At 40.2% G+C, this 14,132-nt stretch overlaps 1 protein-coding gene across 1 annotated transcript; it reads right to left on the bottom strand.

Moving 5' to 3' along the window:
* Positions 1-6,540: 6,540 nt before the first annotated feature.
* Positions 6,541-12,477, bottom strand: vsx2 (visual system homeobox 2). The gene is made up of 5 exons (XM_084914887.1): positions 11,558-12,477; positions 11,143-11,227; positions 10,546-10,669; positions 7,885-8,065; positions 6,541-7,509 (listed from the first exon to the last, which is right to left on the bottom strand). The coding sequence occupies exons 1-5, from the start codon at positions 11,973-11,975 to the stop codon at positions 7,130-7,132; spliced, it is 1,188 nt and encodes a 395-aa protein (XP_084771013.1). The 5' UTR covers positions 11,976-12,477; the 3' UTR covers positions 6,541-7,129.
* Positions 12,478-14,132: the final 1,655 nt, after the last annotated feature.

The following is a 14,132-nucleotide window of genomic DNA, read 5'->3' as shown; positions in this document are numbered from 1 at the left end:
TGCAGAAGAGCATCTCTGAATGCATAACATGTTGTACTTTAGAGCAGGTGAGCTACAGCTGCAGAAGACCACACAGGTTGTCAACTAAGAACAAGAAACTGAGATGTTGAGGCTACGATTCAAATGGGCTCGTCACAATTGGACAACAGAAGATTGGATAAACATTGTATGGTCTGATAAGTAAACAACATGAAAGCATGGATCCATCCTCCCTTGTATAAATTGTTCAGGCTGCTGCTGCTGGTGCTACTGCTGATGGTGTAAAGGTGGCAAATCTGCAGCAACTGTGTGCTGCTGTCATGTCAACATGGACTATAATCTCTGAGGAATGTTTCCGGCTCCTTGTTGAGTCTGTGCCGTGAAAACTTGAGGCAGTTCCGAAGACAATATAGGGGGACCAACACTGTACTAGCAATGTGTCCTCAAAAGGCATAAAATAATCTCTGATCACTGAACTTTAAAACTGTGTTTGCTGCTGAATATATGCAATTCCAAAGAGAACCTTCTGATTTTAAGTGCTGGGTTACAGTATTGTAGTTATGGCAAAAAGAAAGCACACCCTGTATCAGTTCTAAGGTACTTTTCAGACTGTCATAAAAATAATCATTGGTGGGTCTTAAAATTAGGTTGAAATCAGATGGACAACACATGACATATTAGACCGTGCCATTATTTATTTATCAAAAATCAAACCAAAATGCAGAAATAATGTCTGAAAAACTAAGCACACCTTAACTGCTTCTATAGGAATTAGGAGGATAAGTAGCAGCAAACAAGTATGAATGCCTCCATAAAAGCACGAGCTTTAGTTTGTAGTATTCAGGTGTGTGTTCGTTTGGTGCCGAGAAGCAAAGACATCAGCGCTTGTCTAAGAGAAGCAATTGTTGCTGCCCATCTGTCTGGGAAAGGTTATATAGTCATTTCCGAACAATTTAAAGTCCATCATTCTACAGTGAGAAAGATGATTCACAAATGAGCGAGAAGTGACCCAGGAGTGGTCATCCCAGGAAATTCACCCCAAGGTGAAGGAGTGCTATGCTTCTGTGTCTGCAATGGACTGAAACAAAGCTATGACATGTATCAGTTATAATATCAAAACTTTTTTATTTGCACCCCTTTAAAAAAGTCATATCAAATATTCAGTGCAATAAGTTATGAACATGAACCAGGGACGTTTAAAGTATCATATATGAGTACAGTTGAGTTTACATTAAAGCTATTTCATGGTTTTACTTCATTAGACTTCACAGGGAAATGACACTAGATTTTGTGACATCATTGGTTAATTTATTAGTCTGTTTTTCCTCTTTTGGCTGTTTAACTAGTACTTTGCAACATTTCTAGCTTTTAAAATGAAGCACAGTCACTTTGCGTCCTTTTAAAATACAATCTTATGAAAAAACCCAGTGTAATACTTCGTAATAAAACACGCACACATACATTTCCTCAAGTACTTTATTTCAGTAGAGTTTTGAGGTACTTCTACAGTACTTTATTTTTCCACTTTATACTGTTTCATGGGTCTGCTTCATTATTTTTCAGAGAGAAATATTGTACTTGTCACGCCACTACATTTTTTAACACTACACCAGCTGTTCTTTTAAGCTGTTGGTTTACGACCTTTCCTACCTTTAAAATGAAGCAGCAAATGAGTATTTTTACTCATTTGCTGCTCTGATTATTTCATTTCAGTGAATTTAAGGGATTTAAAGAGGTTACCATATTGAGTGTTTCATTTTGGTGTTTCCTGTATATAAAGGTACTTGTTTTCTGGGCTCTGAACTGCAATGTGTGGGAAACAATGTTACATAACATAGATATTTTGGTGGCATAGCCCACCTTTACTTCAATTCAGTTCAATTCAGTTTTTTTTAAATAGCACCCTATCACAACAACAGTCACCTCAAGGAGCTTTAAGGTAAAGATCCTACAATAATACAGAGGAAAGTCCAACAATCAGACTGTGAGCAAGCACTTGGCGACAGTGGGAAGGAAAAACTTCCTTTCAATAGGAAGAAACCTCCAGCAGAACCAGGCTCACCTAATCATTCACACTGTAACCTACGGTCCTTGTAATTCAGATCCATGTAACTTAGTAGGAAAATTCTGTATTCCAAACAGGTGTTCCAAGGCACTTTTTAGTATGCATCAGGAAATAAAGACATCCCCACAACTCTTAGCACAACACTTGTCAGCATCCATTTCTGTAAACCCATCTGTCTTCTCTTCTCTCCCTCCCTTCAAACCCCACTTTCACATCAGGGTTAAGCTCATCTTTGAAGCATTTCACACATTCATGCTTATCTGCCTTCGCACCTTTGTCACACAGCAACATGCCTCCCTCTCTGTGGCGCCGGCATTTGCCAGGATGCACACTGGATTGATAAGGGCCTCGCAGTCTCATCTTCTGGCTTCACTTATCACCCTTGAGCAACAAGGGAGCACGGCCTATGCATTCATGGTTCTCTTCATTGATAAGAACAGACTGGACACTTTTTTCCTTTTTTTTTTGCCTCTTTGCTCAGAGCATTCCTCAAAACCGATGCCTGCCGAAGCTCTAAGATAAGACTCTAGAAGATGTGATGGTTTTTAATTGCAACCTGAGTGCCTGACACCTTACGGGTAGTGGTAATGTAATTTTCCTAGACAAGAAATATGAAGCAGCAAGTAATAAAAGCCAATAAGATCATTTTAACGTAAACAGAGTCTAACACAGTTTATGTCTGCCCAGATGACTGGAGCTGGCATCTGAAACTATCTACAGATGGCCTGCTGAAAATACCAAGCACTGAAGGCTGGAGGGCGGCTGCAGTGGATGACTGCTGGTGTCATGCCACACATCATAAATCTTTCTGGGACAAGCAGTCAAGTCCAACTTCAAGAGATAACTGATATCCATTAGTAGAGTAGGCAGCAGTGACAAAGAGCAGTCTTTGTCTGTAGCACTCAGATGAGACAGAGGACACACATCCAGAGACAAAGAACTCCCATCATGCTGCTTTAATCGGGCTATAAATCTGACACACAGCATTTAGAGAGATTTGAAATCCAGCAGTGTGTTTTATGCAAGGGAAATGTGTGTAAAACATTTTTGAATGAGAAACATCGTGAAAAAATCATTCTCTCTTGCTTAATTTCACAATGTTGGTGCTATAGGAAATGTCAACAGGTGAGCAGGTGAGGAAACATAATGAAATGTTCTTGATTTTTACACCGGCTACTCATAAATCTGCTATACTGGGGAGAAAATAGAGGATTATTCAATGCAGCAGACTTCAACAACAGATTAATCAAATGATTTGAGGGTTAAAGAAGCATAATTATTGCACAAAGAGACTAATATATCATGCAGACACTCAGAACACTGATTTCAGTGAAATTTAAATATTAAAGAGATAATAATTCTAATCCAGAGACTTGTAAGAGACAGCCAGCTGGGTCAGTGTGGCTTTCCAAAAAAAAGAAAAGAGAACCTTGGAGATGAAATCATTCCCCGGGCAGCACAGATCATTTAGCCACAGTATCAGTTCCATCTCCATTAACCCACAGCAGACAGCCTCATCACAGAGAGCACCAGAAGACTGACAAGAGATGACAAATATTGATCAAGATATCAGATCCTGTCTGCTCAGAAGCTTGTAATACGACCCTTTTTCTCTTCATCCTGACAGATATGAATCGATGATGATTTTCTTGGATTTTTGTACATGGACAGGATTTTGTGAAATATGTAATTGAGAAGCTGTGTTTTAATTAAATTTACATGGACATACGTGAACTCAGGGCTTTTGATTTTAAATGCTCAAGATTGAAGCTCAAGACTGCCACCGTGTGGCCACAATAATCGATTTCTTTATCAACCCAGAGCATTTTACATTTTATGGTATTGATAGATAGAGTGCAAATACTCTACCTATGTTAACAGACTGTATATGCGAACTGTTTGTATTTATAAATGTTATGTTAGTGTATACTATGTGGGAAAATAAAATACCAGTGCATGAATACGTGCACAAATCATGGCACACATGCTTTTGCTAAGGTTATGGGCATATAACGATTATTTTATGAGATGTGGATTGATCGTTCAGATTAAAAAGGAAAACAAAAAAAAAAGAGAGAAATGGAAATTTTGCAAGTTTGCAGACAACTCAGCCATGTGCTGATAATGAAATCTCCTGAGCAGATATTGAGTTTCCTTTTTCACCTGGAGCTTTATTATTTCCTATTAGTATTATTGTCTGTTTTAAATCTAGCTTGTGGCAAAACCTTTGTGCACAAGAGAAAGGCATGTTATTCATCACACGAAGAATCACTTGAGGTGAGAGTTTTGACTTCTTTAGTTGTGCAGTGGCTTTATTTCTGTGGTTTGGGGTTTTATTGTTAACTCCTGCTTGTGTGCTGACATTTGAACCACATACTTTGCAATTTCTAAACACACCAGAGAACCTGTCATCATGTTCTCAAATAAAGATGTAATGAAAAGCCATCTGCTCAGCCAGATGCTCAGGTTTTTGATTGTACTGATAGGGTTATGCAGTAGGGGGCAGAACAGCACCACATTTCATTACACTGCGGTTTATCTATATCTCCGTTTGATTTCAAGTCTGCATGAAACTGGAGCCAAGAGGCTTCCAAAATGATCTGTATGCACTTAATCTCACTCATAAAGTCATATCGCTCAGAACCCCATCAAAAAGAAATTGAATGTTAATATTGCATTAGTCAGAAATCTTTCCATAAAGCTCCCCCAGATATCACTTTGCATGGATTGAGATGATCTTATCATGGTCTTCAACAAGCAGACTGCCCATCAAAAGGGATACTGTGAATTACCTCCTCATATCCAATGTAAACAGCTTGATCTTCACCAAATCTGGTCTATAATAACCTTCTATTTCACTCTCAGAGGATTAAATAGCTTTGCACTTTAGAGGAATAATCCTAGCTCTGTATATGTCTTGGCCTCAATAACTGAAACGGGCTGAGGGTATGTGCAGTAGAGGTGTATGTATATTGCCATTCATTAGGCTCACTCGATTTCAAATAGCTATTGGGCTCCTGGGGGGATTTCTTCTTTAAGGATGGTGCAGTAAGGAGGATGCAGTTTAATGTGATGTTTATTTTCAGCTTTAAATTCTTCAGAATAGTAAGAAAGAGGAAGATTGAGAAGGAGAGAGAGAGATAGCAACTTGTAAGAGTTCAAGAGTTTAACTTCAGGGCGCTTTAGGAAAGACGGGAACCATCAATCGCCAGTTAAGTACTGTTAATTGGTTGGCAGTTGCCTCTTATTGGCACCACAGAAGAAGTCATGAGACCACCAGCAGGGTTTATCCTCTGAGGATCGTGAATGTCAGTGCAACATTTGATTGCAGTTCATCCAACAGTTTGTTGAGACCAGCAGAAGGGTATAAAGCTAAAATAAGATATCATTTAGTGATACATACACTGGAAACGTATGTCTAGGTTAGCAAAGGATACGAAATAAGATTAGCTTGAAACCAGTAATGGTTCTTGTGAGCATGAAATGTATCTGCTGCGGTGTCCCTTAATGCTAAATCTATCAGGTCTGAAGATTATTCTGCAGCTGGTTATTTTTATGCTCTGCCCTGAAAATATAGCGGGAACAAATATCAGAAATGATGACATCTGAAATATCTTTCTAAGGTTTTAATATCAAGAATTAAACCTTCATTAACATTGCTGCTCACAAATTAACTCATCAGTGGAGAAGAATCTTCTTAACATCAACATTTCCTGCTATCCTGGCACATCCCAGAGCATTTTTACCCATCGTTGTTGATTGTATGTATACTTATCTCTGTCAACAAAGTAATTAACAACCTTTTCCCTATCGACTGACATCATGATTTCGAACTGAGAGCCATTCACTGCGGAGACATTCGGGGCACACTGAGCGCAGTCGTCCCTTGCCTTTTGAAATTGCTCTCTGTTTAATTGGAATGGAACTCAGTTGTTCAACTCATTAAGAAGCCCCATTAGAAAGTGTGTGAAATGTGATATGGATTATAGCTAATGCGGCCACGTAGATGTGTTGTAAAGCCGAATTCAAATACCCTGATAGAAAGTTTTATAAACAGCCGGGGGAGAAATGAAGATTACCAACAAATGAAGCTGTTAGACTTTGGCTAAGTATTCAGATAAGAGGATGAAAGAGCTTGAGTGTTGGATGCTAACAGCATCTATTGAAGTGACTTGAAATCAGGCTAAGGTCATCCTGCTTCACTCTCTTCTCCTGTCCCAAAAGCTCTGCTTCCCCTAGTTTAATCTGAAATTGAAGGCTCTCAACTGCGACGGATTATGGGGGGCTAACCCAAGCATGTAGCCAGGGGCGGTCTCCTAATGAGCCCAGCCAGCAGAGCAGCAAGTGACAGCAAGTAGCTACCCCAAGGAGGGGGTCTTCAATGCCATTCAATAGTTACAGCAACAGAGTGGTAATCGAATCATTTAAAGCAAAAGAACTGACACCAAAACCCACATTTAATAAACAGTGATTTCTATTTTATGCTTTGTATTTTGAGTGATACATATTTTGAAATGAAAACACAAACATTTTTAAGACTACATGAAAACATATTTCAAATTTGTGTCTTTAGTGGGAGCGATTAATATATCAATTATTTACAGCACGATATAGGACAACATTTACTTTCTTTCTCTTGAAAGAGTTCTGTCGGTGGGGCGCCTCTTATCTAAAACGTCAGCACTTAGTAACTGTACAAGCAAAGGTTAAAATGAAATGCAGACTTTGACACACTGACTGCTCGTTGCAAGTACTTCATGTTGCACTGGATGAAATTCTGCTCATCTGGCTGTCTCTATATAATTGTGGGATCTATATACAGGGATATTTCTCACTCTTGCTCTTTTCAACCTTTCTATATGATGATCAAGCAACAGCTGTATGTTTTGAAGTGAATCAGGGAGGGGGGGAAAGTGCATTTGCATCTTGTGTGCAGCAGCAAACCAGATGAGTTTTCTCCTTAAAGGAGTCCAGATGCAGGCCATCTGCAGGACAGCGAGTCATACCAGGTAAGTCCATGCTTAAAGCAGCCAGACCACTGCGTTCACTCGTAAAAACAAGAGTCCTCAGTGAATTTGACAGTCTCTATGGACTTTTTTGCTCCTCTGGTGAACTCAGGGGATCGCTGGCCTTCTCCTCGGCTTCCTGTCTCTCCGGTTTGCCCTCCAACTGTCTGTCATGAGAAACTGTTCCCAGCACTTTGGCACTGTGCTCCTGTGCTTTGGCTCTGAGCGCGGCAATGCTGTTCTCTCTCAGTTCCTCTTTAGAAATGACGGACTTGCCTTCTGACCTCTTCTCCTCGGCCTCGGCGTCTTCTGCCCTCTGAGAGCTCGGCTGCTGGGGTGCATCGCCCTTTCCTGACGGCGGGGGTGCTCCAGCCTCCACGGACTTTTTGTGCATCCCTGCAAAGAGTTGCGGGTATTCAGATTTAGAATAGCGTCTGTTGATTGGTAAGCCATCCTGGACTGAAAATAGCAAGCAAAAACAGTTGCGGTTTAGAAAATAATGTTTAAATGGACAGTGGCAATGCATGACCAGGGTACTGGATGAAAAATATTTTGCATGCTGATTTCAATTTAGGAAATATATTTGCTTTAGAAGGTCATGCTTAGGGGGGGAAGGGAACAAGACATGGGGTACTTGTGGAAAGTCAGAATAAACGCATTAATCTCAGTTTGTTAACTCAATGAAGTGCAACCTCTGATTATTTAAAATTATGATTACTCAGTCGTCACTAACTGACTGAACTGTGCAGCTAAGATGTGCTTTACATCTACAAAAATGGATGAATTAGAAAAACAAAAGCGGAAAAATCAGTAAAAGTAAAACAAAAGCCTCACCAAGCAGCCAGGGGGCGCAGGACTCCATGATACCATCCTTTGCAGACTTGAGGATGGACTCTGGCAGAGGGATTGAATGCCTCACCATGGCTCCATACAGTCCATATTCAGCCATCACTGTGCTGCGACCCCAGCATTTCTCCCTCTTCCTCCACTTGGCCCTCCGGTTCTGAAACCACACCTGTAACACAGGAAGAAGTTCCCCAGTTTTTAGCTATATCGCTTAAGTCATCATCTTCATCAGATTTCAGGTCACTGCAGCAGAGGCCAAAATATGTGCAAGAGATTAAATTTGATTCATTCAAATAACCTTTTAATTTTGAATGAGTAGTTTCTGGAAACAGCCGAGATGGACTTGAATAGTGTTGGGGCTTTTGATTACTGTTACAGAGGATATTGGGAATGAGTTTTCAGTAATTTGGGAACCACAAGAAGAGGAAATCAGAGGAGTTTCACCGTGGCAGACTGTTTCACAATGGCAATCTTATTGAATCTGCTCCATTATGTGCAAGATGCAACAATTTGTATCCTAAACAGGTTTGGGCTTTTTTGATGGATCGTCTGCTAATCTTCTAAGCCACCAATGAGAGTAAATATTGAGGGTGGAAAAAATCGGTTTGAGTTGTGTTTATCCAGCCAAAACGTGCTGTTAGTCCAATAATAAACGCTTAACGATGACAAAGAAATTCTAATTCAAACATTTCCAGAAGGGATAATCAAACCCTCCTAAAATGTAACTAATTAATCCATTCCATCCATTTACTGTCATTTTAGGCTTTTCTAAAAGCACCCTTTTAGAAATTTTAAGCCTAGTCTTAGCTATTTTAAAGATGACCCATTTAGGAATCCAGTGCAATTCAAAGTGACTTAAGATAACAACTTAAGTCCTGTTTTGCTTGAGTCCATTGATTTCCCATAGCCTGCAGGCTCCAGGTGTAACAGATCTCTGCCTCCTGTCACTGCTTATCTCAAACTACCTGGTGGCATTATAGATGGTGTGACACAACAAGACACTTCACTTGGCTACAGCCAGCAAACTGCTTAAAGCCCGGAGTGTCTGTGTGTGCGCTGAGAGAAAGAGAGAGGCCAAATTGATTGTATAGCACAACACAGGATTGTTAAGCACTCAGCTTAGGCACCTCTGGCTCTGTGAGAGGAGGTGGGAGGGCAGAAAGAAGACTCAAGCGAGGACAGATTTTAAATCGAAAGCGATCAAATCGTTTTCAAGCTTTTTTATTTTATTTTTTTTCTTCTGGTAATTCTGATGGATAACCCTTATTTCATACAAGATACTTTTTTTTTAATGAGAAATTGCTTATGTGCCCCTTAAAAAGAAGCCAGTGTGTAAGCCGCGAGGAGGAGCGACCCAGGGGCACGCCGAGGCTGATTGAAAAATAAGTTAATTTCAGGCCCAATCGATGGTGGGCAGGCGGGCAAATATCACGGGAAATTAAACTACCGGGACTCGTGGGATCAGCGCTATTGACCCATGCTAATAAATTCAATGTAGTTATTTCATTTGAACTCCCTGCGTCTCTCTCCAAGCAGCAGCAGCCAGCCAGCCTCCCGAGCTCATCTGATTTAACTAATTACACTCAATGAGAAAATTGGGTGTTAATTTTATTTAGGATGGGAGCAGGCCCCGGGGTTATTTATTTATTTCCTTTTATTATTTATTCCAGGCCCTACTGTTGCAGCCCGGTAATGAGAACGAGATTAAAAGGCACCCCGGCAGATGGATGGTCCAGGTCACACTGCAATCTTCTTCCGCCTTGATAGCTTGATTAGGTCGTTAGCGGCTCCTTCTCTGAGAACAAATTGTTTCACATCCAACTGCGCCTGATGAGAGATTATCTGTCCTGGCGAGGATGCTGGAGGAGAGCAGTCTTTGTTCAGACGGGAGGAGGAGGAAGAGGAGGAAGGGGAGGAGGAAGGGGGGCCCCATCGCTGATCGATTTGCTGGGGCTCACTTAGACCATCGTCCTTTTAACATCAGAGCAGCATCAGGGGCAGCTGGCGGCCTCCACTCAAATATTACAGCGGGTTATTAGCACTGATGGAAAGGTGAAGGATGAGCGAAGCGCATTCGCTCGAACAGGTGCATATTCATGAGGAGAGCGATTAGAATATTCACACAAATCATTACGGCAGATGAGTTCAGAACGAACCCGGTTTTAAAGAGACTGTTGCTTATTTTTTCAGAATGGCCCACAAAGCCCACATGCGCTGTTTAAAAATGTAAAATTAGTTCGAATCCTTTGAATACAACGAAATGAATGTGAAACACTATGAGATACTTTCACTCTGCTGTTGCTTTGATTAGCCAGTTGTTTGTATGTGCAAAGCAACTGTATGAAAAAAAAATATGTACAAATAAAACTGTGCTTCAAATGAATGTTTTACGCAGTTTTTTCCTTTATATTTTAAATGACTAATATGAAACGTCGCATTTTTACAGGCACAACTGGGCAAAAGTAGATTGAAATAACCGAACAACTTTATACTTCTTATAAAATAAAATGAAATGAAATAAAATAAAATTCTTTGAACAGCAATAAAAAAAAAAAGAATTTGGAAAAGCTCCATGGTCTTTTTTTCTAATTCAATAAATATTCATAAATTTTTATAATTTATTATTATAATTATCAGGGTTTTTTATACCTGTATCCTGTCTTCAGGTAGCTCTGTTTTCATGGCCAGCATCTCTCGGGCATAAACATCCGGGTAGTGCGCTTCATTAAATGCCTTTTCTAGCTCCTCCAGCTGATACGAGGTGAATATGGTCCTGTGGAAACGGGTTAAATACAGGCGAGAAATATATATTAATGTGCTTTGAAAACAAAAAACACACGCACACGCAAAACCCCGATTTTTTTCTTTCTGACAAACTAATGAATACATGTGCATGTTTTAACACACACAATTTGCACTGGAGAAAAGCTAAAAAGGCGTTCATCTTTAAGTGCCAGTTTTAATAACTTAAATAAAAACTAATCATAACATTACCCTGTTTTTCAGATATTTTTTTTTTCAATTTGCCTAGATGGCAATAATTTGAGAAAATAAAAGCTCGTGTGCAGCACAGTTGTGAGTGTCAAAGAAAGAGTAAGACCAAAAATTACAAATTAAAAACTTAAGAATAACAGCCACTGTGCATTTTATTTTATTTTATTAAGTTGAACAAAGGGATGTTGTATTAACATGAAATTTAACATTTTCATCATTTTTTCCCCCTGAAATCCAGAAATCAGCACTAACCGGTGGCGTCTTTTCTTCCTTTTCTTGCTCTGACTTACTGACGACTTGGAGAGTTTTCGTTCATTAGAAGACAAATCTTCAGAGTCTGAGAAGAAGACGTAATGTTAAATGACATATGCAAAGCCGTTTTTAAAAGATCAGAGCAAATGTTTGCAACGACACAGCACAGGTTTAAATAAACCTGTCACAGCCTAAAACATTCCAGTTCAAACACGATACTAATACTACTACTACTATTAATAAGAATAGTAATAATAATAATAATAATAATAATGATGATGATGATGATGAGGAAATGGAAGAAATCTGGAATCTGTCTTAATCCACAGTAACACAGTGAGTGGAAATGCGATAATAATATAACTGCTGTAATAATTTCACGGCTATGAATCATTAGAAAGTGACTGCAGATCACCTGAGCTGGCAGACTGGCTGGTGTCCAGCGGGCCCACGGACCTGCTGTGGGGCTGCAGGTGAACATCTTGCCCGTCAGACAGCACAGTCTCCAAAAACGCTGGCTGGCTGTAAAACGATGGAATCCCACCAGGGCCGATTAATCCCATCCCGACACCCACGCCGGCGGGGCCCAGCATGGACCTGGCGGCAATAAGGTGCGCCCCGGCCGGCAGCGAGGCCAGTGGGCTCCTCGGGGCTGTGGATGGCTCCTTATTCAGACCCAGTATCTCTTGGATGCCGAAGCCGGTGCACCTGGGCGGTGGATTGGTCGCGCCGCTCTTCGGCTGGTGGCTGTTACTCCCTCCATTAACACCCAGAGAGGTTTTCTCCGATAGATTTAAACTTTCCGACAACACGGAGCCCTGTTTCCCCGTCATAGTGTCTCCGATGTTCCTTGAAAGGCCTGTTTCTTATCACGGCGTCTAACAGGACGGTCCCCAGTGCATGATCCTCTGCGTAACACACAAGAGCCCTTTAGAAAATGGTCCTTTTATCCAACAGGTCCATCCCAACAAGAGGCAGAACCAACAGCCAATCAGCTGCAAGGATTCGGGATTCCTGTGGATCATGGATGCATTATACGCCCTCCCGAATGGATATCTGTGTTTTCCTGAGGACTGCGTGGATAAATGAAGACGAGATCCGAGGTAAAGAGGAACAAGCGATCTTTAAGTTTGCAATCTGTTGGAAGAAATACGAACAATGAGCGATGGAACAGATAAAGAACATCAAAACTGCAGCACTAGAACCGGACTTACTGAGAACAAAAAAAAACAAAAACAAAACAAAAACACTCGCAGTCTGCCTTCCCTTACAAGTCCAAATATATGAAACAGTCTATTTCACACCGTTGAAATTCTGCATGTTTGGCAATCTGATGGAATAAGTCTGTGATGTCTTTCCTTACACACACACACACACACTCAAAGCCAGTTCTCTCTGCCTAACCACTGGCTCATAGGAGTGGATAATTGATCTCCAGATGCTGTGGGAAACTCATCACACGCAAATCAAAGGCCCTCCCAAAAACGACAGCTGGACGACATGGACACAGCCTGCGCTGCACGGTCCTGCACAGCGTTAATCCCACAGCAGCAGCAGACTACACAGATTATAAACCACAGGGGGATTTTTCTTGGAGGATGTGGGAAATTAAACAGTATGAGCAACGAACACATAAAATAATACAAAACTAACAAGAAACTCCCATAGCATGTTTTTTGTTTTTATTATTATTATTATTATTATTATTATTAATAATAATAATAATAATAATAATAATAATAATAATAATAAATTATAAAATAATTATTTCATTCATTTTATTGCAATAACACAACAAAAGAAATAACGTTTCTTTGCGTTACGGTTTTATTACCTTTATCTTTATTATTATTATTATTAAAGATGCGGACCAAAATGTTAAAAATAAAAAATCTTATAAGGATAATTTAACAGTTTTCTTTTTAAAAAAAAATATTTATGATACATTTATTTGGAAAGCAGAGGATAGGGATTTGCCCGCTGTGTGCAGAGATGATGCAAATGGTTTTCATTTACTTTCTTTACTGAGGTAAACGTGCCAGTATTATGCAAAAAAGCAATCTGTGTGGTAAAGTCAGCATCGACACAGGTATATCATTCTAATTAAAACCTGTGGGAATGAGTCATGTAGGTGGTGAAAGCGTGGGTCTCCGTTATGGAAAGAAGAGTCTGGTGGAGCTCAAAGCCTCAGCTGATCAAGACTTTAAAATCTGACTATTAAGAAGGAGAAAAAAATATTTATTGCTTGCAGCAATCAGTGGTTGGCCAGTTGAAACTAATTAGGCCCTATTTGGTGGGAATTCTATTAATGATGAAGTCAGTGTTATTAGGATATGCTAATGGCACATCAGCCCGCTGGGATCGAGTCATTTATTAACAAGGAAGAGTGTGAGTCACAGGGACATGGCAACTACAGGGAACTTAGTTCCCTCCCTCTCGCTCAATCATCACTCCTGTTGCAATCTATACGTTTTTTTCTTCTCTTCTCATGATTTTGTCGGTAGAATGGTTCCTCCTTTGTGTTTACTTTTATTAGTCCATCTCCTCTGAAAACTGGTCCGTGCGGATTTACATGCAGAAGAGAGGATGACTAATAAGGCTCGAGATTAAGGGAAGATTTAGTTCAGTCATTCGTGTAGATTAGGTTGCCCATCAAAGGCCTGCAGGGTCTAACGCATGTAGATTAAAAAGAAAACAGCTGTTGGATTTGTTGGCTGTTGGAATTGTTTGTTTTTTTAGTTTGTTTATTTACCCCCCCTCCGAGAACGCACACACCCTACATCATTTCTTTTCTTCCCCCCGCTCTTCGTGCTTCCGTGCTGCGTGTCCTCAAACATTTGGAAATGAAAGCAGCTTTCAGACAGGAGTGGCCTGCAGAAGGTGAGGCTCTGCTAAAACAGCTGTGAGATTTAAAATGTTAAAAATAAAAAGGCCAATGCAGCGTATTTATGGGAAGGTCACACACACACTCTGATGAATGGATAAGTCAC

This window comes from Perissodus microlepis, chromosome 19 (genome assembly GCF_051167445.1).
Source record: "Perissodus microlepis isolate ML-2025 ecotype Zambia chromosome 19, ASM5116744v1, whole genome shotgun sequence".
In the NCBI taxonomy this organism is placed as follows: Eukaryota; Metazoa; Chordata; class Actinopteri; order Cichliformes; family Cichlidae; genus Perissodus; species Perissodus microlepis.
This window is presented reverse-complemented; position numbering and strand designations above follow the sequence as displayed.